General features: G+C 36.9%; 4 protein-coding genes and 1 pseudogene across 9 annotated transcripts; 2 read left to right on the top strand and 3 right to left on the bottom strand.

Moving 5' to 3' along the window:
- Positions 1-4,583: 4,583 nt before the first annotated feature.
- Positions 4,584-10,971, bottom strand: LOC111449606 (chaperonin 60 subunit beta 4, chloroplastic-like). 3 transcript variants are annotated; one of them, XR_002711667.1, is made up of 15 exons: positions 10,675-10,971; positions 10,480-10,605; positions 9,725-9,862; positions 9,411-9,506; positions 9,012-9,254; positions 8,700-8,934; positions 8,039-8,208; positions 7,791-7,868; positions 7,642-7,713; positions 7,467-7,571; positions 7,187-7,279; positions 6,989-7,081; positions 6,661-6,784; positions 6,376-6,578; positions 4,584-4,713 (listed from the first exon to the last, which is right to left on the bottom strand). XR_002711667.1 is itself a non-coding variant. In XM_023089576.1 (14 exons), the coding sequence occupies exons 1-14, from the start codon at positions 10,843-10,845 to the stop codon at positions 6,556-6,558; spliced, it is 1,767 nt and encodes a 588-aa protein (XP_022945344.1). In that variant the 5' UTR covers positions 10,846-10,971; the 3' UTR covers positions 6,132-6,555. The 3 variants fall into 3 exon arrangements, 1 of the variants encoding a protein (XP_022945344.1); XR_002711666.1 differs by having other exon boundaries at positions 4,584-4,695; XM_023089576.1 differs by lacking the exon at positions 4,584-4,713 and having other exon boundaries at positions 6,132-6,578.
- A 1,714-nt stretch (positions 10,972-12,685) lies between these two features.
- Positions 12,686-16,333, bottom strand: LOC111449608 (basic leucine zipper 43-like). 2 transcript variants are annotated; one of them, XM_023089580.1, is made up of 2 exons: positions 15,329-16,333; positions 12,686-15,186 (listed from the first exon to the last, which is right to left on the bottom strand). In XM_023089580.1, the coding sequence occupies exon 2, from the start codon at positions 14,747-14,749 to the stop codon at positions 14,123-14,125; it is 627 nt and encodes a 208-aa protein (XP_022945348.1). In that variant the 5' UTR covers positions 14,750-15,186; positions 15,329-16,333; the 3' UTR covers positions 12,686-14,122. The 2 variants fall into 2 exon arrangements, with proteins under 2 accessions (XP_022945348.1, XP_022945349.1); XM_023089581.1 differs by having other exon boundaries at positions 12,686-15,550; positions 15,991-16,333.
- Positions 16,334-17,317: 984 nt separating this feature from the next.
- On the top strand, positions 17,318-17,803 carry LOC111449609. The gene has a single exon (XM_023089582.1). The coding sequence runs from the start codon at positions 17,512-17,514 to the stop codon at positions 17,653-17,655; it is 144 nt and encodes a 47-aa protein (XP_022945350.1). The 5' UTR covers positions 17,318-17,511; the 3' UTR covers positions 17,656-17,803.
- LOC111449911 lies at positions 17,700-18,459 on the bottom strand (annotated as a pseudogene).
- Positions 18,460-18,590: 131 nt separating this feature from the next.
- On the top strand, positions 18,591-23,597 carry LOC111449607 (peroxidase 11-like). Of its 3 annotated transcripts, XM_023089579.1 has the most exons (6): positions 18,591-18,717; positions 19,879-20,152; positions 20,283-20,375; positions 21,542-21,733; positions 22,157-22,322; positions 22,995-23,597. In XM_023089579.1, exons 3-6 carry the CDS (start codon positions 20,298-20,300, stop codon positions 23,426-23,428), a joined length of 870 nt encoding a protein of 289 aa, XP_022945347.1. In that variant the 5' UTR covers positions 18,591-18,717; positions 19,879-20,152; positions 20,283-20,297; the 3' UTR covers positions 23,429-23,597. The 3 variants fall into 3 exon arrangements, with proteins under 3 accessions (XP_022945347.1, XP_022945345.1, XP_022945346.1); XM_023089577.1 differs by having other exon boundaries at positions 19,879-20,375; XM_023089578.1 differs by having other exon boundaries at positions 18,630-18,717; positions 20,014-20,375.
- Positions 23,598-24,148: the final 551 nt, after the last annotated feature.

The following is a 24,148-nucleotide window of genomic DNA, read 5'->3' as shown; positions in this document are numbered from 1 at the left end:
TTTTTTTTTTTTTTTTTTGTATAATTGTCTATTTCTGACTATGTACTGAATTGCTCGATACATTAGGTATCTCATAACCGAGTTGATCCAAGTTTTTTTTCTCTTATGGTTCATCAATAGCTTTTCGAGCATGCATCATCAAGCCTTTATGGCTCGTTGGTGGACTATAAGCAGCTTAAAAATTTTCGAGGTCGAACCGAACGAGACTTGGTTGAGTTTAGAATGTTGAGCGTTTTTATGAAGTGCGATGTCTGTCGTGTTTGAATTTATGTTTAATTTATTATGGAAAAAAAATTAGGTGGAAATTTTTGTTATTTATTTATTTATTAATATTAATTTGATTAATTTTGCAGGAAAATCTTTTACAGCTTTATGCCTTTAATGGACTGTCTCCAACCCTTCCCCTCTGTCTTTTTTGGCTGTCTGTATCATTTGGTTGGCATTGGGACTTGAAACTCAAAAGTCCTATGCTTTCAATAATACAATTAAAAAAAAAAATTCAGACCAACAGATTCTCCATAATGGTATGATATTGTCTACTTTCAGCATAATATGTCAGACGAACACAACTTTTTATAATGGTATGATATTATCCACTTTGAACAGGAGCTCTCATGACTTTGTTTGGGCTTCTCCAAAGGCCTCGCACCAATGAAAATAGTATTATTTGATTATAAACCCATGATCATTCCCTAAATTAGCGGATGTGTGACTTTCATCAAACAGTTTTTATGGCGTTTTTTAAATTTGATCTCAAATTTTTTAAAAAAAGTTGCCCATCTCTTGAATTTCGAGTCGTTTAGCTAAAATTAATGGAGGAAAAAAAATAAAAAAAACTATTTCATTATTGGTTAAGCATCAACGATCACCAATGATTCAACTAATCTTTATAAAATAACTATAATTATTATATGATTCAAATTCGAGAGATCGATACAAGCCTGATTAATTCAAACCAGCTAAGTTTTAAGAACGATAAGTGGCTCTTTTTGAAACGCATGGAGGTGTAACGTAACAGACTAGATATCTAAAACTAGAATATTATTTTAATATCGAGCATATAAGATAAAATCGAGAAAATAAATATGATCATAGCTTTTAAAAATATGGGAAAAGTGAAGAAAAAAAAAGTGGGATTTTGAATAATTTTGAAGCTCTATTCATTGTTGTCATTTGTGTAAACGACAGACATTATGATTAAGGAATTAATTAAATCATAAATTTATTCTTTTTTTTTTATCTAATAAAATAACTTTTTTTAATTATTTTATCCTTAAAATTATTTTTCCCGTGTTACATTTTTTAAATATTTTTTAAAGTTTAGAAATTTATTAGACACAAAATTAAAAAATTTAAAATTTATTAACCATTTTAAAGATTTGTTAAAATTAAAAATTAAATTTTTTTTAAAAAATGAACTTACTAAACACACATTTAATATATATATATATATATATATATATTTTATTATCTTAGTAATAATTATTACATAACTTATATGTAAAAAAAATAAAAATAATAATAGTAATTATTATTAAATAGGTTAAAGAAGGCACGTTTGAGATATGCAAATAATTACGAATCTAGGATTGTACTAATTATTTTCACATAGTTCAAAATATAATCGAATATTCATAAATTATAATTAATTAATTAATTATTAAGTGGACAATAATATTGCTTAACGTCTGACAGCTCATCTGACTTTGACTGTTCACGTTTACTTTTAATTAATTAATTCATAATTTCAATTATTATGGATAGTTCAATATTGTTTTTTTCCTCCAATAATAATGCATTTATAAATTCACTCCATGTAATATTTTAAAGTGATTTGAATTAAATGAGGTTGTTTAAAATATTATGAATTTTCAATAATAATGCACCGGACGTTTCGAAAATGAGATACTATCTGATCGGGTGAATTCAATAATGGATGCTTGTTGGCATCCCGGTCTTTCTTTCCTTTCAGAGTTTACCCAGAAGAGAATCTTGTGAGATATCACGGTTGGAGAGGAGAATGAAACATTGCTGGTAAGGATGTGGAAATCTATCCTTAGTAGACGCGTTTTAAAATCGTGAGGCTGATGACGATACATAACAGGCTAAAACGAGCAATATTTGCTAGTGGTGAGCTTGAACTGTTACAAAGGGTGTGATGTAGTAGTAAGGACATTGAGACTCCAAGGGGATTGGATTGTGAGATCCCATATCGGTTGGAGAGGGGAAGGAAGCATTCCTTGTAAGGATGTGGAAATCTCTTCTTAATAGACACGTTTTAAAATCGTGAGGCTGACGACAATACATTATAGGCTAAAGCGAGCAACATCTCCTAGCGGTGAGCTTGAACTGTTACAAATGATATCAGAGCCAGACACTAGGCGGTGTACCAGAAAGGACATTGGGCCTCCAAGGGGACTGGATTGTGAGATCCCACATCGGTTGGGGAGGGGAACAAAATATTCCTTATAAGAGTAGGGAAACCTCTCCCTAGTGTTTTGAAACTGAGGCCGGTCGAAAATATCGTAATAGAACATACATTCCTTATAAGAGTAGGGACCCCTCTCCCTAATAGGCGCGTTTTGAAACCGTGAGGCTGACGACGATACATAACGGACCAAAACGGACAATATATGCTAACAGTTAGCTTGAACTGCTTACATTTTTTTTATCGAAAACGTCGTAATAGAGCATTGAAACGCTATTAACTTAAAATTTGTGGAACATAATGAGAGTGGTTGTTGAAGGGTTGCTTTCAAACACTTACAATCCCTCAATTTTCAAACTTTTTTTTAAGCATAAGAGTGGGATCTTTCTCTATGTACTTCAACTTTAATCGGTTTCTTTCTCATGCAATTCACATCATGATGTTCACATTTACTTGTTGCTTTCGAAGTTAATGTGCTATGTCCCCAAACAAACTTTCATTGTTTTTTTTGGTTCAACAAACCATTAGGTTTCTCGTCAAATTAACTAATATTCAATTCTTCCATGACACGATAGCTTAAACTTATTCGTATTAGGACTTGTTTTAATCGTATTATATAAGAAAAGTTTAATAAAAATTAGGTTTTCCCCTCTCTAATCGATATGGGATCTCACAATCCACCTTTGTTATGGGCCTAGCGTCCTTACTGGTATACCACTCGATGTCTAGCTCTGATACCATTTGTAACAACTCAAACCCACCGTTAGTAAATATTGTCTGATTCACACCGCCTAGTGTTTGGCTTTGATACCATTTGTAATAGCCCAAGCCTACCGTTAGCAAATATTATCCGTTTTGGTCCGTTATGTACTGCCGTCAGCCTCACAGTTTTAAAACATGTATGCTATGGAGAGGATCTAGCCCTATTCTGACTAGTGCCTCACATTGTCTGATGATTGACTTTGATACTATTTGTAATGGCTCAAACCTATGACTAGCAAATATTGTTTCCTTTGACCCGTTACGTATTATCGTCAGTCTCACAGTTTTAAAACATGTTTGTTAAGAAGAGATTTTCACAACCTTATAAGAAATGATTTATTTTCTCTCCAACTGAGGTGAGATCTCACATTTAAACTTTTAATCTTTTAGTCGATATTATATGTTTTATGTCAGTTGAACTATGTTCAAGTTGATATCATTACTCATAAATTTCTGAACCAAACTAAATAATATTACTATCCGAAAGTCTATTACACGTTTATTTATGATAAAATATTAAAGAGTCTCTTTTTCAACTAATACTTTGTTTGAGAATTTAGGCAAACTTCAATTCTCAACCACGCAATGTGGAAAGACATTAAAAAAAACTCTATACACAAGTACAATTATAAAATTGTACAAGTGTCACCATGAAACAACCAAATCGACAAAATTAGGCTCGGGCAAGTTGGGTTGGAAATCTTTTCTCGATCATTCCAAAATTTTGAATTGGTTGAATTGGTGACAGTTCATAATTCAACCTAACCTACTCTCACTCTTTATTTTCGAGTTTTTTTCTTAATTATTTTTTTAAAAAATTCCTTATCCATAATACATGTCAGGTTAATAACTAAAATCTCATAAAACTCAGTATTAAGCATTCACAAGTCACAAGTCAAAATACATCGATAATGCTAAAGATTCTTAATTTTTGTAATTATCTTAAAACTAGGATATGGTTGAGTCCGGTTAGGTTGGATTGGATTGTGCACCCTATTTTCGTGTTGGTGGGTTGAACCAACCCAAAAAACTCAAAAACCGAACCGAAGTTTCAATTTTCAAAAAAATCAATCCAACTTAAACCGGAAAAAAAAAAAAAAAAAAACTAACCAAACCAATCCTTACGGTTTAAGTTGAATAATCAGGGTTACTCAAGTGATCCAATCATGTAAATAACCCAATATTTTCTACAAAGCTAGTTTTTCTTTCAATGAATTTCGAGTCATATAGCTTTTTCTCTCACAAATGTCACAATCTTATCCACAAATGTTACAAAAATGAGTAGACCATGAACCATATGCATATTAACACCAAAAAGGGTTACCAAACTCTCCTCATCTTCTTAACTCTTTTACACAAATCATTTGTTATCTGTCCAAATCAATGCATATGCTTTTACACATTTTCTCGACTTTATGCTAATAATATGAACATAAAGTCGTGTCGATTGAAGTAAGAAAAATGTGGTTACCATTGCTCCTTTGACGAAGATCCTTTGAACAGAGCTAAGAGAAAAAAAAATGCTATATTGGTATATTTTAAACATTTTGTTCGAAATATACCTATATGATTATCTTAATAGAGCAAGTTCGGTAAATAGAGTTTTTTACTAGTTCAGGTAGAGGTGTAAAAGCATTACACCTAACGACCCAAAATCTAAACCTCCATGTTTTTCTTCGGGGGAAAAAGATAATATGGATATTGTGATGTCCCACATTAGGGAGGAGAACAAACCACCATTTATAAGGGTGTGGAAACCTTTCCCTAGCAGACGCGTTTTAAAGCTTTGAGGGGAAGCCTGGAAGGAAAGTCCAAATAGGACAATATTTGCTAATGGTGGATCTAGGTCGTTACAAATAGTATCAGAGCCAGACACCGGACGAGGTGCTAACCTTCTCGCAGTCCCCCGAAGGGGGGTAGACAGGAGGCAGTGTGCCAGTAAGAACGCTGGCCCCCAAAGGGGGGTGAATTTGGGAGCGGTCCCACATCGATTGGAGGAAGGAAAGAGTGCCAGCGAGGACGCTAGGCCCCGAAGGAGGGTGGATTGTGATGTGCCAGTAAGGACCGCCCCAAAGGGGGGTGAATTTGGGGGCGGTCTCACATTGATTGGAGGAAGGAAAGAGTGCTAGCGAGGACGCTGGGCCCCAAAGAGGGTGAATTTGGGGGCGGTCTCACATTGATTGGAGGAAGGAAAGAGTGCTAGCGAGGACGCTGGGCCCCAAAGGGGGTGGATTTGGGGGCGGTCCCACATCGATTGGAGAAAGGAAAGAGTGACAGCGAGGACGCTGGGCCCGAAGGAGGGTGCCCACATTGGTTTTAAAGCCACCATTTATAAACGCGTGGAAACCTTCCTCTAGCAGACGCGTTTTAAAGCTTTGAGGGGAAGCCTGAAAGGGAAAGTCCAAAGAGGACAATATCTACTAGTGGTGGATCTGGGTCGTTACAGATATGTTTAATCTTCATAAGAGTCGGTCTAACTTGACCTGACGTAAACAACTCGACTCAAACTTAAGCCCAGCAGACCCAAGACACTATTTGTTTTCTTCCTCTTACTGATGTTGGAGGACGTTTAACAAGTTTGATTTAAAAAACTGGACCTAAACTTACGCCTAACATACCCAAGACACTATTTGTTTTCTCCCTCTAACTGATGCTGTAGTACGTTTAACAAGTTCACTCACTTGTTTTCTTCCTCTAACTGATGTTAGAGTACGTTTAACAAGTCCAGTCTAAAAAGCTAGACTCGAGCTTACGCCTAGCAGGCCTAAAACACTAGTGTACGTTTTCTTCCTCGATCCTAGTGTACGTTTAACAAGTTTAATCTAAAAGCCAAGCTTACGCTTAGGTATTGTTTTCTTAGTCAGCTGATGCCCGAGTACGTTTAACAAACTGCAGCCTTTTCTCCCTACTATGCATTGAGGACAGCCATTTCCAAACCACATCTAACATTCGAATTCAAGTTCTATTTATAAATTCGTCATCCAATTGCATGTTAGATTACAGCATCAGTTTGACAGAGTCTTTAACTAGCAGACACTTCTTAAAGACAAAGGACTCTTAAGATTTTGCCCTTCATCACAGTTGCAATCAAAATAGATCACAGGACATTATGAGCTACCAAGAAGTTTAATCGACTTGATGATTTTCTACTGTAATCGTAAGATTGTTAGTGAAGAGAGCATTACCTCGACAAGTTCTTGGCCTGCTTGTCCTTCACTTGCTGCTCAACCTGCCTTGTATCAATCAAATCATTGCTACAAATTGGGCAAGAACTTTACTCTTAATGGTGGCTTGAGACCCATTTGTCTGTGTCTGAAAACAGCCATCGTAGAATTCCCCCATATACTCTGATCTTGGCCGTCAAGCTAAAGACCCATTCGTTTGATGCCTACAACATCAAAGGCATTATTGTTAACCAAACGAATGGATGTCAGAGAAATGAAGGGCCATATAGTTTGTTCGTCCAATACCTGAGATGGGCAACGGCGTTCTTCTTGGAAAGGATTCTGGTTCCTTGATATCAACTACAACAGCATCGGATGTCAGGAAAGTTTTCGCAACAGAAGCGGCATGCTCCAAGCAACATCTGACGACCTGCCCCAGATAACTAAAATTTAGTGCAACAAGTTGTTGGTTGATGAAAAACCATTCCTTCACTATATTAACCTTTTCCCAATCTATATCTTTTAAGATCCTTTAAATACTAAAGTTCATATTTCATCAAAGAAATGGATGTTACTCTGCTATGTTTCGATCAAATTCTTCAAAAGTTCAAGAGCTCGGAAGAAAGTTCATAACCTTCGATGGATCCATGATTCCAGCTTTCATTAAATCCTCGTAATGGTCTGTGGCGGCATTATATCCAAAATTCATATCATTGTTAATTAGAACCTGCGAGATATGAAATTATTTTTCCATGATTGATTAGACACGATATGTGAAGATGAGAAAATTATACAACGCAAATTAGAAGCAAATTCCTCTGTTCACAGCAACCTTATCTATAACCACACTTCCATTAACTCCGGCGTTTCTCGCAATTAGTCTTGTAGGATAACTCAAAGCCCTTTTGAAAATTTCGGCACCAATCTGTAATTGACCAGTGAAATCAATATGAACAATTTAGAGAACCCATCATATTAATTCAGGTAATATTCTAGTTGATAATGCTAATCAAAACTAAGTCTAACTGTGCAGTCATCATATTCAAGCAAACAAGTTTATATAATATTAAGATATTAGAACAGAAAATTTTGAAGTAAGCCAAGAGGGATACCATCTGCTCTTCATTTTCCAGGACATTCTTTATAGCATCCACCTTGGTTGACAGCCTTAAAAGACAACAACCACCACCAACGACAACACCTTCTTCAATTGCAGCCTACAATGAACATAAGGTTATCACTGATGATAGGAACTCATATCACAAGGAAAACAAACCAACCAAGCACCTTTGACGCATTCAAGGCATCCTCAATCCTTAACTGTTTATCCTTCAATTCAACTTGAGTTTGTGCTCCTACCTACAATAAAACAAGGTAGCGTAAGTTGCTATTTTCCTATGTTGATATAGGCAATATTTTGAGTTCTTAGAATATACCTGAAGTATAGCAATTCGCCCAGATAGTCTAGCAATTCTCTCATTCAAAATCTTCTTTGGAAATTTTTCCTCAGTATTCTGCAGAATAGATGATAGTATATCTCTTGGTGTAATTCAACTCAACGTCAAAGCAATATACTTCAGCATGAAAATTTGCGTTCTTTTATATTGCTTAGAAATGGATCCTGCAATGCAGAAAACCTCGAAATGTAGGATATCTCAGCATAGATAAGGGATGATTCCAGCACCTCCAAAAGCTTTTGAATTTGTAAAACCCTTTTTTGAACTGCTTCCCGAGTAGTCCCATCTGTAACTATTAGTGTGGAATCCTTCGTTATAACAACCTTAGTAGCAGAGCCCAATACCTCTTTGCCGGTCTTTTCTAAAGTCAGTCCACTATCTTCTCTGATCACAGTTGCTACAAACATACAAAAGAGTCAGGAACTTTGGACTACACTTAATAGTAAAATCTTCTGAGAACTAAAAGAGAACTACAAGTAAAATTCCTTTTCTTTTCATTATTATCATACATATAAGATGTAATTCATGTATTTCATCCCAATGGTATACTTCATTAGATACAGCATCCTTGTAAATTCATGTATTTCATCGTCATTATGGTGAAATGTCCTACACTGAATTCTCTTGATCTCCGATATATGTTTATGCCGAAATCTCATTGAATTTAGAATATACTGTACCACTCCATGGATGTAGAAATTAGTTGCACTTATTCATGTTAGCGCTTAAGGGAAAAAGAAAAGAAAACAGTGCCCTTTCATTATTTTTTTCCTTTGGGGGAGGGGGGGTCTTCTCTTTCCTTTGTTGTATATAAATGGTTTCAGAAGATTAAGAGAGATGGGGAAAGCACAACAAGGACTCTAAAACTCTTTTCGAATAATCTTCTACCTCCAGTTAGGGTCGCTATGTCATCTAAGTAGTGACTCTTGCGTTCGCCGAAGGCAGGAGCCTTGACAGCAGCTGCCTTCAGCACACCTCTAAGTTTATTCCTAATTACTGGAGCCAAAGCTGCCTGCTCAATGCCCTCTGCCAAGATCACAATTGGATACTTCTCCTTCACTGCACTGTCCAATATTTTAAACATCTCCTTTGGATCTGAGATTTTTTTGTCGACCAACAGTAACTGCAACCAAAAATCCCCATTTCCAAGGATTACTCTTTTATAAAAAGAAAACATATTACTTATAGTCTTGTTGCTACCTTGCAATCATGAAATTCTACTATCATCTTCTGTCTATCAGTAACAAAGTACGGAGACAAATATCCAGAATCAAATTGCATCCCTTCAACAATTTGCAGACTGTTATCGATACTCTTCCCCTTTTCAATTTGGACGACTCCTTTCCTTCCAACTTGACGTAAGGCATCTGAAATCATATTTCCCACAGCATAATCATTCCCTGCACTAACTGCAGCAACATGTGCTATCTCATGATCTTCAACCTGCAAATTTGAAATATGTAGCAGTTGAAAAAATTACTGACAAAGAGTTATTAGACTGCCACTTGCGGCTATTGATATTCTTTTCCTTTCATTCACTATGAAGCACGTCTCAGGGTTTTGAACCTTCCACACTGAAAGAAGCATAACCATGCTTACCTCTCTTGACATCAATTTCAGCTCAGAAACTAGTGCATTTGCAGTCTTCTCAATCCCACGTGCAATTTGAACAGGACTCATGCCAGATGAAATAACCTATTAAGTGCATTCTATGATCAGTACTTCAAATTGGCCAGGAAATTAACTGAGGGGAGAAAAAAAAGATATTAATATTTTGTTATCCTTTCATAATACAGAAGTTAATGAAAAGTTTTTCAAAAGTTAAAATCTTAGGTGGACAGGGTATTCCATGGTCCACATAACAGTAGTTGTTCTAAATGGTTGATATTCATTCATGGAACTCCATTAGCTACCTTCATACCCTCAGCAATTAATCCCTGGGCAAGAACAACAGATGTAGTGGAACCATCACCAGCAAGGTCATTTGTCTTTGCACCAGCTTGTCTTACCAATTTCACCCCAACGTTCTCTAAACGGTCTTCCAATTCAATCTAAAGAACATTTTCCAACCAGATAATTATCAAATATCAAAAAGATAGACGACCTTGATTAAGTACTTGTGTAATTATTTATAAGCCAACACATGCTGAATCAAGTTTTCATAATAGCAATGTATGCAGCTAGAAAATGCATAACATTGCAGGGTGGGATTTTAGTTAATAAAATAGGACACACTGTTGCTGTAAATTGAATTCCAAAAGTAAGGCGAGAAAAATGGATGCAAATTCACAAACGAACTAGTGAATTACAGAGAAATTGCAGCAGTTAGCTCCCGTGGTAGATCTTGTACAAGATGATTTCGGAACGAATTTCTTGTTCTTTTATCTCTAATCCAAAAGTAATATGATAAAGAAACTTATTATCACAAACCATTTCAATTAATAAGGAACAGTATAGCTTTACTGAAATTCTTAGTCGACTGAAATATAATATGGTATCAAAAGAATTTATCTAATTATATTTCCTAACCACATAACTTCCTAATTTTCTAGCAATAGACCTGGATTAGATTGAATTATTCCGCAATCGATCGAGTATTTCATTTACAGATGCCGTAATAACAAATGCGAAAAACCTTAACCAAAATACGAAAAGAATACCACAATACCTCTTTGAGGACAGTTTCCCCGTCGTTGACGATCTTAGGCGGACCATATTTTCTTTGAAGCACCACATTCCTCCCCTTCGGCCCTAACGTAACACCGACCAACTCCGCCACCAAATCAACACCGACCTGCGCAACAAAACCAAACAAATCAGTTGTCGAGGAAAGATAATCCAGGGCCTCGTCCGAGTGCGTAACCTGAAGCTTTTTCAAGGCAGAGCCATCGCGGTTAAAGTAAATCTCCTTGGGCATAGATTTGGGGCTGGGTTTCCACGGCGGAGGCAATGAAGGAGGCGGTTTGTTTGGTTTTGGTTTTGATCTCCGATTGGGAAAAGATAGTGGAGAGATGGGAGTGGGGGAAGACGCCATGGTTGTGCAATCCGCAGAACAAAAGCATGGAAGTGAAGGATGAAGATAAGCTGCAATGGCGGATTATGGAATTAACATTTCGATTCGAGGATAAGGAAGAAGATATGTCTGTGGAATAGCCAAGCGGGAAATATCTGGAGGGGTTTGTTTGGCGCGATTCAGTCCGTTATTTAACGGTAAACTACATATCACACAATGTGTGATCCTTTTATTTAACGGCCGTAAAAAATTTGTTTAAGCCTTCAAAATTCTCGATAATATTTTATCTTTAAATAAAATATAAAACATATTCATATATTTTTTCTTTCAATAATATTTCAAAAATACTTTTAAATTTTAAAAATTTCCATTAATACCTTTTAAATTTTTAAAAATTTAAAAATATCTAAATATTTTGTTTAAAAAAATCCATGAAATTTTAAAAATAATATTAATATTATTCTTTTTATTTAAATTTATTGTTATAATATATGAATGGAGATAAGTTCATGAATATTTTTAAAAAGCTGATACTAATGAAAAAGGGTATTTTTGAATTTTTTTAAAAAAAGGTTAAAGGTTTTTTTTATAGTTTTAAAAAAGTTTCGGTTGATAACCTACAAAGTATTCTACCCAGTAACAACCCGGAGACTTCGGATCCCGCTTGAACGAAACAGATTACCTCCCGAACCGGACCTTCTTGCTTGAATAGTCAAGCCCAGTTCCAGACATTTCCTGTGATTGAAAAGAAAAGAAGGAAGCAGACCAAGAATTAATAAAAAAAAATTAAAAACTTAAGTCTATTTTGGAAACACCTTTGAAAATTGGTATTTTTGAAACTTGTATGAAAGTTCAAAGTCTATCTTTGGTATTAACCATTTTCATCCAAATTAAATATTTTTAAGTTTTTTTTTTTTAATATAAAAATATTTTTTTAGATTTTTTTTTTTTTTTTAAAGTTTAAGTATCAATCAAACTTTTTGAAATTTTGAAATTGAAATTTAGAAATATTTTCAAAAAGGTAAAATTAAGGGTATTTTTAATTAATTTAGTCTAAAAAAATAATTTAAAGCAACTTAAAAGTACTTTTCTTTTTCCGTAATGTTTGGCTACCAAAATTGTTTGAAAAAAAATTAAAAAAAAAAAACTCAAAACAGTTAAAAGAACTGAATTTATTATCTTTAATTAAGAAATAATTTCGATTAAGTATATTATAATATTATCTAAAATTGGTTCCAATTAAAAATGCTCCTATTGCGGATGTCTTCATATCTTAATATTAATATTCCTCAAGACATTTATTTGACCCTACGACACATTAAATTACTAAAAAAACATTGAGAACTTTTTTTTAAATATTTTTAGAAATATTTAGTTTCAAACATATTAAGAAAAGTGCATTTACAATTTGTGAATGTTTGCTGAATCCACCACACCATTTCTTATTTATAATCAAATAAATTACAAGGATATGAAAATAGTAATAAATGGAAATAACAATAAATGGAAAGATACCTATGCTAATGGCAAATATTAGATATTTGCCTTACTATACTTTATTACTAAATATCCTTAACACAATTGATTAAAAAGGAGAAAAAAAAACAAGAACAATGTTTACCCCATAACCTCCATAACCTAATATAAATTTTCAAGTAGTTGAAAGCAGTTGAAGCTTTGTGCGGGATAGGGGCGGATGTAGCCAAATGGATCAAGGTGGCAATCTTAGGTCAGAACTCGATCTACGACCCTGATTAGAGACACTCAATAGTGTCGTTGCCAATAGAAGTAACTATGGAATACCATGAACCGGGGCACTCAATAGTGTCGTTACCAACGGAAGGAACTATGGAATACGATGAATCTCACAAAAACATTAAATTGGATAATCTCAACGTAGTTAATGTATATCTTCTACAAGGTAAAGTTTTTAATTCCTGTCTCAACAGAGATAAAAGAAAAAAGTATTCCCAAAGTAAATATACAGAACAAGTACAAATTTTGCAGGCAATAAATAATGCATTAGAATACCTATATGTCAACAAGTATGATCATAATGTCGGGTCCTTATCCATTAACCAGATCTATTTTGCTTTAGGATCTGATCGGCCTCACACTCCACATAGCAGCAGCAAGGAAAAAGCCTCCATATTTAGAAAGTGGTTGAATAGGTTGAGAAAGGATTTCCCAATCCAAATCCCACAAATTGTTCGAAGTATGCAGATTCAGACAAAAGGGAAAGAAAATTTCACAGCGGATGGCTTTTTGGATGACAGTAAAGTACAGAGAGTTTAATGGTGTACCTCGGCAGCACAGGACATGCAACAGCAATTGTCAATGTTAAAGCCACCACCTGAAACGTCACCTGTGAGATTCTACATCGGTTGAGGAGGAGAACGAACTATTATTTATAAGGGTGTGGAAACCTCTCCCTAGCAGATGCGTTTTAAAAACCTTGAGGGGAAGCTCGAAAGGGAAAGTTCAAAGAAGACAATATCTGCTAGCGATAGGCTTGGGCCGTTACATCACCCCTGTTCCAGACAATTTCTAATGGTTGAGAACAGTGCAGTCTGAGATGATTCAGTTTATAACACCAAAGTTATGCAACAAATTCTAATGCATTAACTAGAGAAAAAGAGAGAGAGAGAGAGTCAAATACCTTGCTCTGAGATTTCTGCCTGATTGAACAGTATATAGATATGAACTGTTAAGCTTGATTGTTTGAATCAGCTTACCATAATAGACAAAAGAGAGATAGCAAGGTAATAGGGTATTTTGTATTAGTGGATACCATTTTCAAAAGTTTGGCATCTTATGGTATTCATTTCAATGATGAGCCACTAACAGCAGCACCTCCACCATGGCTTGTCCTATTGTGCCCCTCTTATTCTGTGCAGAACTTTGGTTGTTTTTACTCCATACACTTAGCTCACTGGACAAAAATCTTACTTCCTCTGTTAAATTGTTTCCTGTTTCCTATCCATTTCTCTCCTTTGTGGAGCTTTAATGATGTAAGCTGGTGGGGTTTAAAAGAAAATGATGAAGTTATGAATCAGGCACTCATGATCCAATATGAATATATCATTTTCAGGTACTTTGCTTCTCCAGCTTCATTTTGTATATGCGGCGGGCAGAGAGCAATTGGTTTCATGAATGCTAATTTTAACAGGTAGTGAGAAAACTCCGGATTCAACCTCTGGTTGAAAGCCAAAACAATCTTATTCTACTACTGATCTCATACAAGCTCAAAGCAAAGACTGATGACTAATAACAAAACTAGATAAAAAGAACTAGAAGTTTAGAAAGTTAAAGATTTATCCTCCATGAAGAGTAGGTTATCCATGGAGTTGGCGATGGACTGGCATGATGAAGATTCAGCTCTGAGATGTACAGTGTTGCTGGGAATATCTTCAAGGTCACTCAAGCAAGGAGTGTAAGGTCTGCCAATTTGCAGGTGACTGAGCATCTGACGAAGATCAGAGGCTTCCTCCTTCAGCTTGGCATTCTCCAGAAGAAGCTTTTCATGGCAATCAGATATGTGGTTCAACTTGTCCACCAGCTCATGGTTCTCAGAGCGAAGCCTAAGCACCTGAGACCAAAGCTCATCAAGGTGTTTCTGTTTTCTCATCCGTGATCTACGAGCTGATTCTCTATTAGAAATCATTCTCCTTTGCTTTCTCTCATCAATAATACTTTTCTGTTGTTCCTCGGCTTCATCAGATGTTGAGTTGTAGCTAAAACTTAAGGATTGTGCAAGGAATTCAAGGCCAGGATGAGGGACGTGAGACATTGGTTGGTTTCCTAGAAAGTCATTCAAATGATGGAAGGTCTGAAAGCTGTTCTGGATCATGCCAATATTTGAAGGAATTTGAAAAGCGTTTTCAGATGGAAAAAACTGGATGCCAGTCATTTCAGCTGGAACCATGTTTGAGAACTTTTGTTGATAGTGGCTTCAGGGGGTTTGTCTAGAAGATTGCTGATGGGGAGGCCAGTGATAAGAGCAGGAGAAATAATGGGTTTTTATAGGATGATAAAGTTGGAAAAGTGGGCCAATTTAACAAAGTAAAGCTACAGTTCTTGAGAAATTTACATGAGCATAAGGCTTAAACACATGATTGTAATGACCCTATCAGTGTACAGCTTGATATGCATCTAATGTAGATATAAACACGCACAGGCACAGATACATATATGCTCATAAGTGGTGACGGATGAAATCATGTCAAAGGTGAAAGAATTCAAAGGTTAAAACAAAGACTAATGGCGTTAAAGTCAAACTCAGGCTAGAACTTTACCTAAAGAACTCCCACCACCAGACTACAGAAGCATAGTGCATTGAACTGAAGCAGCCAATAACACCTTCTGAATCAATGACGTAATGAAGGTTAACACAAAAAGGCAAACTCTCAAGTTCTAATTACCAACTTAATTAGAAGTCTGATGACTCATTAAGCACTGAAATATTGGGTTGGAGGGACCCAATTAGGTTGTTCACATCATTTACCTAAATCGCTGCAGCAGCTCTTTCTGTGAAGCATTTCATCAAACACCTTGGCTGTGAAGCACAACCATACCAAAAATCTGGCTTGGCGTTGGCAAGTGGCTACCATTCCATTCAAATTGATAGGCTCTGGTTTCATTTTCCCTTTTTGTTTCATTCACTTGCATGCGTCATTCAAGAAACTCCAAACCTTGTCCTAAACTTAGACGTTGAAAAGCAGAATTGCTGCACCGTATACCAACCCAATAAAAAACCACTTGGATCAAAAAGTCGCGTCAATCTTCTTCCTATCCACCCATTTATCCTACTTAAAGCAAAAAAGCCAAGAAACTCCAAAAGGAACAGAAAATTGCTCCTAATGTCATAACCCCCAATGTTATCCAAATGATTATTTAAGCACACGACTCCACCAAGTGTCCGCCATAGCACACCGAAGTCAAGCTTTCCCATGGTTCTAACAATAAATTAATCACATATGCTTTAAATTAATGTTTCCTCTTCTTTTCGCCTCTTCGACTTGAAATCCACTTGCAAATTAATTTACTACAGGATTAGATCAAAAAGTCGACAGCAATTGACAAGTCTCACCGAACTTTTTTCCTTCCAATCACTAGAATATTTCGAATACGTAGAAAGATAAACAGCATAATTCTAATCATCCGTACCTCATTTCCTCCTTTTTGCTTGGGTTTAGGCGATGCCCGATGGAGTGGATGAGAGCGTGGGAGGAGGATTAAAGTACAGTGTCACATCGAATCCAGATGTAAGAAGAAGAACTGAATTGAAGGTCGGTAGTTCTGAAATAAAGATGAACTAATTTAATCGATGTCTTTTTTGTTTGCAAGATCAGCTTCCAACTCCATTGTTCTAATCAATTGCTTCTCGGATTTGGACGAACAAAATCAAGACAAGCGTACTTCAATTTCAACATCAATTACATCTCCACCCCGCATGGCTTCCGTTTCTCTCCAAAGTGGTCGGCTTGGCCACCTTTCCTTACTTCCTTACGCCTCCTTAGGGACCCATAGTGTATTTATATGGATTAAATATAATTTATATTATTATGTCTTTCATTAATTAGTTATAAATTTACGTTAATTTAAACATAATTTATCGAATAATGTATTAGTTACATGCTTTAATTTCACATTTATATAATTTAATTTTATAGTTGAAAATATAATTTTTTTATAATGTGAATTTTACCTATTTTGAAATTTTAACCATTATTTTATAATAATTTATACACTTAGATTAAGTCATTCAAATTATACATACATACATATATTTTCGATTGACCTTTTTGGGTGGACCCTTAGCTCTTGTTTTCGAGAAGTGACCTGGGGCCATTGAATCGGCCCAACCCCCTGCTTTTGCAAGGCTTGGTGGTCCGCCCATTCCTAACCAGAAGCTACGGGTTCGACGGGATGGGACCTGTAGCTCAGAGGATTACAAGTTGTATGTGAAACTACATAAGAAATTCAGAGTTCTTACAGAATGGAACCGTGCAGTACCAGATACGAGATAGATCTTTCAATTCAGTGGTTAATGATATTTGTAAGCAATCTTCTTTCAATCCGTATTACACAACCATAAACTTGAATCACTTCAAGAACGAGAAAAAGAACTACAACCCTCGAAATAAGGTTGAAATTTGGAGTTAGCATTCGTGATGAACCATAACTAGAAATAAAATTATATATGAGAGAGATTTATAGACCGAAAAATAAAAAAATGATTGGTTAAAATATAGTTTAAGGATTTTTAATAAATATTTATTATTAATTAGTAGGTTTTTGTTTTTTTTTTTTTTTTAATATTCCTTTTCATTCCATAAAATTTAAGAGACATTTAAATTGTTTTATATAAAGATCAAATGACTAATATTAAAATTGATTTTAAGAATAAAATAAAATTAAAGGAAAAATGAATTTTCCTGGAGGAAAATAAAGCAAATTAAATAATTAAATAATTCATAATTCACGAAAGAACCATATCCAAGAGAGAAACACGCAGAAAGGCATCCATATGTACAATTTCACAGAAGTTGACACGTTGTACGGTGATTTCCATCGCAGAGCAGTGAGGCGTGTCGTAATTTTGCTGCCTCTGCATCTGTTAATGGCCATGGCCGTTTGCGTTTCGATTTTTACTCTTGCACGCAGAATAGCAAGTTGAAGAAGAAGATGCTGATCAGTTTGAGCATTCAAGGCCTATTGGATTTGTTCGTCGCCGGAATTTCTCTCGTCATAGGTTTGGGAATTTTTGCTCTTATTGCTACCATTCTTTGCTCTGCCGCGTTCTTGCACAGTACTAAGGATGTTTCCTAATCCGGCGTTCGATCGGAGGTATGCTCTTTTGCTATTCTTGTTTTTCATCCTAATCTCGAATCGGAATCGTGTTTTGATTCTTTCGTCGTCTGTTTGATCCGAAATTTTGATCTCAATGGTAATAGAAATGGAAAGTTGACTTGATTTATTGCTTTTTTCCTCTTCTCGAATTTCACCGGGAAAAGATCGAACGCTTTGGTAATTAAATACTGTGGTTGAATCGGACGCTGTTGGATTTGAGCATTTCTGTATTTGATTTTTCTTTTTCTTTCTCGAATACGCCATTCCACGGATCGCATCTGGATCCGCGACGAAACCTAGAGGTCTGTAGAACCCTAGCACGCGAGGCTCCGATTTCAATGCGATATTTAAAATGCCTGTTACGCAGTAAGTCCTCGATAATCCTCTCGATCACAGCCTTTCCCAAACCAAGCCCTTGGAAGGAAGGATCCATCACCACATCCCAAACAATCGCGTCGAGCACGCCGTCGCCACTGGCCGCTACGTTTTACTGTATTGGATCCAGAGCAACGCGTCCGTGTGCTCCAACGCAATCTTGATCTTATCCGGATCGCGTTTAGGGAATCCAACGGCAGCGAAGACCGAGTTCGTTTGGTCGAGGTTGAGGAAGAAGCCTCGGGATTCGAGGTCCTTGTCGGAGACGCTGTAGCTAGCATTGACCGGCGAGGATTGGGCGGAGACAGCGACGTTCCGAGGATGCGCGCAGTTGGGGTTACAGAGACGAACGGAGCAGGAGAAAGAGGCGGAGATGATGCCAGGGAGTAGCATTGGGAGAAGTGAAGGATATCTGAAACTGAAATTGTTCGGCTGGTCTAAGGGACGACATGGGAGTGTGTTGTATTAAGAGAGAGGCTTGGAAGCTATGGTGGCAACGGAGGCTTCGTAGTTGAGATCCAGAGCAGTCGTCTGGATGGCGGAGTGCGGGCGGCGGCGGCGGCGACTGGGCCTACTTTTCCACGGATTATTGGGCCTTTCCTATCGGACTTGGAAACCAGAATTTTACAGATTGCAAAATAATGCCCCTACGAATCTCGAACAATGGTACGATGCCTGTGAGTGAGTCATTATGGAAACTTAATTTAACGTTTGATTTTACTTTTAATTCAAAATAATTGATACCCAATCTTTGTTTTAATTAATACTTCGTGTTAGACATTCAAATTTTCATAGTTCACATTAGACCCGATAAATCTCAAGCATGAGGGCATAAGAACTTAACTTTCAATCGTTTTCAAGTTCAAAATGACAATACGAGCATAATCAATTAGATACAGACACATAAGAAAGAGGTTAAAAAATGTACAATCATGCCATTTTTTTCCACCGCCCTTCTCACATAAACGGTATAAGGTTGTACATTATCGGAAAGTAAAATAAGCAATTTTTTGTTCCCAAAATTTAAAAATCACGTGGTTTTAATAAATTTTAGCATTGATTTGAATAAGATAGGTACACATGATAGGTAATCTAGCTTGATAGTATATGTAGAAAATTAATTTTAATTTATAAGATTGGTACACATGATAGGTAATCTGGCTTGATAGTATATGTAGAAAATTAATTTTAATTTAAATAATTGTTTAATATGTGTTCTATAGTATATTTATACAATTAAGTTGAATCTGCACTATTATTAATTAATTAATTTATTTATGAGCATATTTTTTTAGTTATAAATTTTATATAACTATTATTTTGTAAATATCATATAATTTATAATATATTGTTATACAGATTTTAATTTAATAAAAAATAAATTGAGTATTTTACCAGAAATATTATATTTATTAAAGTTTTTATCACATTTTAAAATTAAATTTCAAAAGGTAGAATTAAAAAAAAAATTGAAAACAAAAGTAATTTTAACAAGTAGTCATCATCTAAATTTAATACTTCTGTTCTTGAAACTTTAGAGGAAAAAACAAAGTGAAAACGGTTGAAATCAAAATATATTTTAAGCAAAAACGAGAAAAAAGTTCATAGAAGTTATTATAAAAATCCTTCCAAATTTGAAATGTGATATTTTTCTCAACAACTCTAAAGCATTGGAGAAAAATTCAATGCTATAATTCATTCCAAGGTGGTGTTTGATTTTTGATCGATGTTTTCTTGTTCAGCTATGAACTCTAAACCCCCACGCTTACACCTGTTCTAGAAATTGAGAATTTCGAACTTTTGATGAATTTTTCTACCTCTTTACAGGATCATTCCGAGAAAGAACGAGCCTTGTTTAGCTAGTTAAGACATATATTATGACCGAACAAGGGTTTGTTCTAGCTTACCTTAACCCTCTGTCTGTCCTTTCTCCCTGTTCTTTTTTGGGTTTTGTTTGGGAAGACCCAACAACCAGACCAATATTAGTTGCATCCACTCTTGACCTCAAGAACTGTCCATAATGCAGCCCTGCAAGAAAGCAGCCAAAACTGAAAGTAGTGCCTTTAAAAAGCTTGATGCAAGGGCATTGAAGAAATGAGTGGTAAAAGATGGGTATCTCAAATCTCTCCCCTTGCCTTGTTTATGGGCTGATGGGGCTTTGTGGTTTCTTGTCTGTGAGCCACAGCTTGACGTTGGATTACTATGCCAAAACTTGTCCCACTGTGTTGCAGGTTGTGAGGAAAGAGATGGAGTGTGCAGTGCTTTCTGACCCACGCAATGCAGCTTTTGTTGTCCGCTTGCACTTCCATGACTGCTTTGTTCAGGTTCTTCTCCTCTTTCTATTCACTTTTGTATTGCTTCATCTTTATGATGCTCATCATGTTTTCATCAGCTCTTGAATAAAACTTAGCTACTTCGATCCGGGCGTGTTTGATAATGTTTTTGTTTCGTTTTTCAAGCACGGAAAAAGGAAATAAGAGTCTTGATTTTGTTGTTTATGTACGATATTAGAAATGTTTCTTGCTGATGGTAAAGGGTAAGTAAAGAACGATTAAGTAAACGTTACTGAAGGACTCTGCCCCTGGTAAGTAACTGTGTGATCTCATATTAGTTGGAGAGGGGAATGGAGTATTCCTTACAAAGGTGTGTAAATCTCCTCTCTAGTAGACGCGTTTTAAAACTGTGAGGCTGATGGTAACGGGCTAAAGTGGACAATATTTGCTAGAGTGGGCTTGGACTGTTATAAATGGTATTAGAGATAGACACTGGGCGCTGTGCTAGCGAGGACGTTGGGCCCCCAAGGGGGGTGGATTGTGAGATCCCACGTTAGTTGGAGAGGGGAACAAAACATTCCTTATAAGGGTGTGGAAACCTCTCCCTAGCAGATGCGTTTTAAAACTGTGAGGCTAACGACGATACGTAGCGGGTCAAAGCGAACAATATTTGCTAGCAATGGGCTTGGGCTGTTACCAATGGTATTAGAGCCAGACACTGGGCGATGTGTCAACGAGGACGCTAGACCCTCAAGGGGGGTGGATTGTGAGATCCCACGTCGGTTGGAGAGGAGATCGAAACATTCCTTATAAGGGTGTGGAAACCTCTCCCTAGCTAATGCGTTTTAAAACTGTGAGGCTAATGGCGATACGTAACGGGTCAAAGCGGATAATATTTGCTAGCAGTGGGTTTTGGCTGTTACAAATGGTATTAGAGCCAGACACAGGGCGATGTGCCAGCAAGGACAGTAGGCCCCCAAGGGGGATCGATTGTGAGATCCCTCGTTAGTTGGAGAGGGGAATGAAACATTCCTTATAAGGGCGTGGAAACATCTCCCTAGCAAACACTTTTTAAAACCATGAGGCTGATGCCGATATGTAAGAGGCCAAAGCGAACAATATTTACTAGCCGTGGACTTGGACGGTTACAATAACCAACTTTCGCTTTTAATCAAGATAGTTGTGCAAATCGAACTAATGGTTAGAATTTGAAATAGGGGTGTGACGGGTCGGTTCTGCTGGACGACACGATAACGTTGCAGGGAGAGAAAAAGGCTTCCACCAACATTCACTCCCTGAAAGGCTTTAGAATCATTGACAGGATAAAGAATAGCCTTGAATCTGAATGTCCAGGGATTGTTTCTTGTGCAGACATACTCACTATTGCAGCCAGGGATGCAGTGATTCTGGTAACTATTAGCTCAAATTCTTTAGCACCATAAGCTAACCGTCCAAGCCCACCGCTACCTGATATTGTCCTATTTCGGCTTTTCCTTTAAAACCCGTTTGCTAGTGAGAGGTTTCCTCACTTTTATAAAGAATGCTTCGTTCTCCTCTCCAACCGACGTGGGATCTCACAATCCACCTCTTCAGGGCCCAACGTACTCGCTGGCACTTGTTCCCTTCTCCAAGGGGATTGGATTGAGAGATCCCACGTCGGTTGGAGAGGAGAACAAAACATTCTTTATAAGGATGTGAAAACCTCTCCCTAACAGACGCGTTTAAAAACTTTGATGGGAAACCCGAAAGGGAAAGCCCAAAGAGAACAATATCGACCAGTGGTGAGCTTGGACTTGGACAGTGTGAAAATGTTGTAATGTCTTGTTTTTCAGGTGGGCGGTCCTTACTGGGAGGTTCCTCTTGGAAGAATGGATTCCACAACTGCGGGTTATGAACTAGCAGATGCAAATCTTCCCTCTGCCAATGAGGGGCTGCTGAGTATCATCTCCAAGTTTCTTTATCAGGGTCTCTCTGTCACTGACATGGTAGCTCTATCAGGTATTGTAGTGTTACAATTTGATTTGGGAACCCTGAGGTTAATCATAAGTTTCGTTCTCGAGTTTTCGAGGTTCTGTGTGTTTAGCTTCTCGATAAAGCTTTCGAGGTTGTGTTTATGTACTCGTTGTACCTCGAAAAGCTTTCGAATAAATCCTTGAACATTCAGTTTCGTGAATAATAGTGTAATGGCCCAAGCCCACCACTGCTAGCAGATATTGTCTTTGTCTAACTTCCCCCTCAAGGGTTTTAAAACGCGTTTTCTAGAGAGAGGTTTCCACACCCTTACAAAGAATGTTTCATTCTCCTCCCTAAGCGACGTGAGATCTCACAATCCACCCCCTACGAGGCCTAGAGTCCTTGTTGGCACTCATTCGTCTCTCCAATCGACGTGGGATCTCACAATCCACCCCTTTCGTGGCCCAGCGTTTTCGCGGGCACTCGTTACTCTCTCCAATTGATGTGGGATCTCACAAATAGCCACTTTTAGGTAGACTTGAACGTTAAACTTATAGAATTATCAGTAGAGACAAGGTAGACACGGAACTCGAACTTCGTGACTTATTATAGTCTTTTTGAAGTATAGAGATTAACTAGACATTATTTTGGAAGTGTAAGCGGCAAAAACACGAAAAATTTCTCGTCGTATTCTGATACCATGTTAAATACGTTCAGGAGCACACACGATCGGGATGGCGAGGTGCGAGAATTTCAGAGAAAGGATTTACGGGGATTTTGAAGCAACTTCCAACAACGGTAACAACCCGATCTCGAAGTCGTATCTCGACAAGTTGAGATCTATCTGCCCCCGAGTTGGGAAAGCTGCAGAGAACAACATAACAGCAATGGACAATGTGACACCAGAGGTGTTTGACAACTCCTATTTCCACATGCTGATGAGAGGAGAAGGGCTTATGAACTCAGACCAGGAACTGTATTCAAGCCTTCTTGGCATGGAAACAAGAGCACTGGTGAAGAAATATGCTGCTGAACCACTTGCTTTCTTTCAGCAATTCTCTGATTCCATGGTGAAGTTGGGGAATATCACTAACTCTGATAGCTATTTCACTGGGGAAGTTAGAACAAACTGCAGGTTTATCAACACTTGATATCATTTTTTGTGTTCCTTTGAAGAAATTGCTATCTGTTCTTTAACATTGCTATCTGTTCTTTAACATTGCTATCTGTTCTTTACATTGTATGAAATTCTGGGTTTGTTTCTTGGAGTTTAGAAATCTTTGTAATGTTTTGTATTCTTGGATTTGAATAATGAAATCTTCGGAAACTTTGAAGTTCATATCATTCGCTTTAACCTATTATGTATCTCTATTAGCCTCACGGTTTTAAAACGTGTCTACTATGGAGAAGGTCTAGTCCTACTCTGACCAATCCTTGTTAGTCGCACCTATTATGGAGAGGGTTTAGCCCTACTTCGATCAGTGCATCGCATCGTCTGATGACTAACACTTGTACTATTTGTAACTGTTCAAGTTTAGGGTCTAGCCCTACTCCGATCAATCTTCGTCAGTCTCACGGTTTTAAAATGCGTCTACTATGGAGAGGGTCTAGCCCTACTCTGACCAATCGTTGTCAGTCTCACGGTTTTAAAATGCGTCTACTTAGGAGAGGGTCTAACCTTACTCCGACTAATATTCGTCAGTCTCACGGTTTTAAAGTGCGTCTACGATGAAGAGGGTCTATCCCTACTCTGACCAATCGTTGTCAGTCTCACGGTTTTAAAATGCGTCTACTTAGGAGAGGGTCTAGCCTTACTCCGACTAATATTCGTCAGTCTCACGGTTTTAAAATGCGTCTACTTTGGAGAGGGT

The sequence above is a fragment of the Cucurbita moschata genome, unplaced genomic scaffold, assembly GCF_002738365.1.
Source record: "Cucurbita moschata cultivar Rifu unplaced genomic scaffold, Cmos_1.0 Cmo_Scf00011, whole genome shotgun sequence".
Classification (NCBI taxonomy): Eukaryota; Viridiplantae; Streptophyta; class Magnoliopsida; order Cucurbitales; family Cucurbitaceae; genus Cucurbita; species Cucurbita moschata.
The sequence above is the reverse complement of the archived record's forward strand: the minus strand, read 5'-3'. Positions and strand labels throughout refer to the sequence as shown.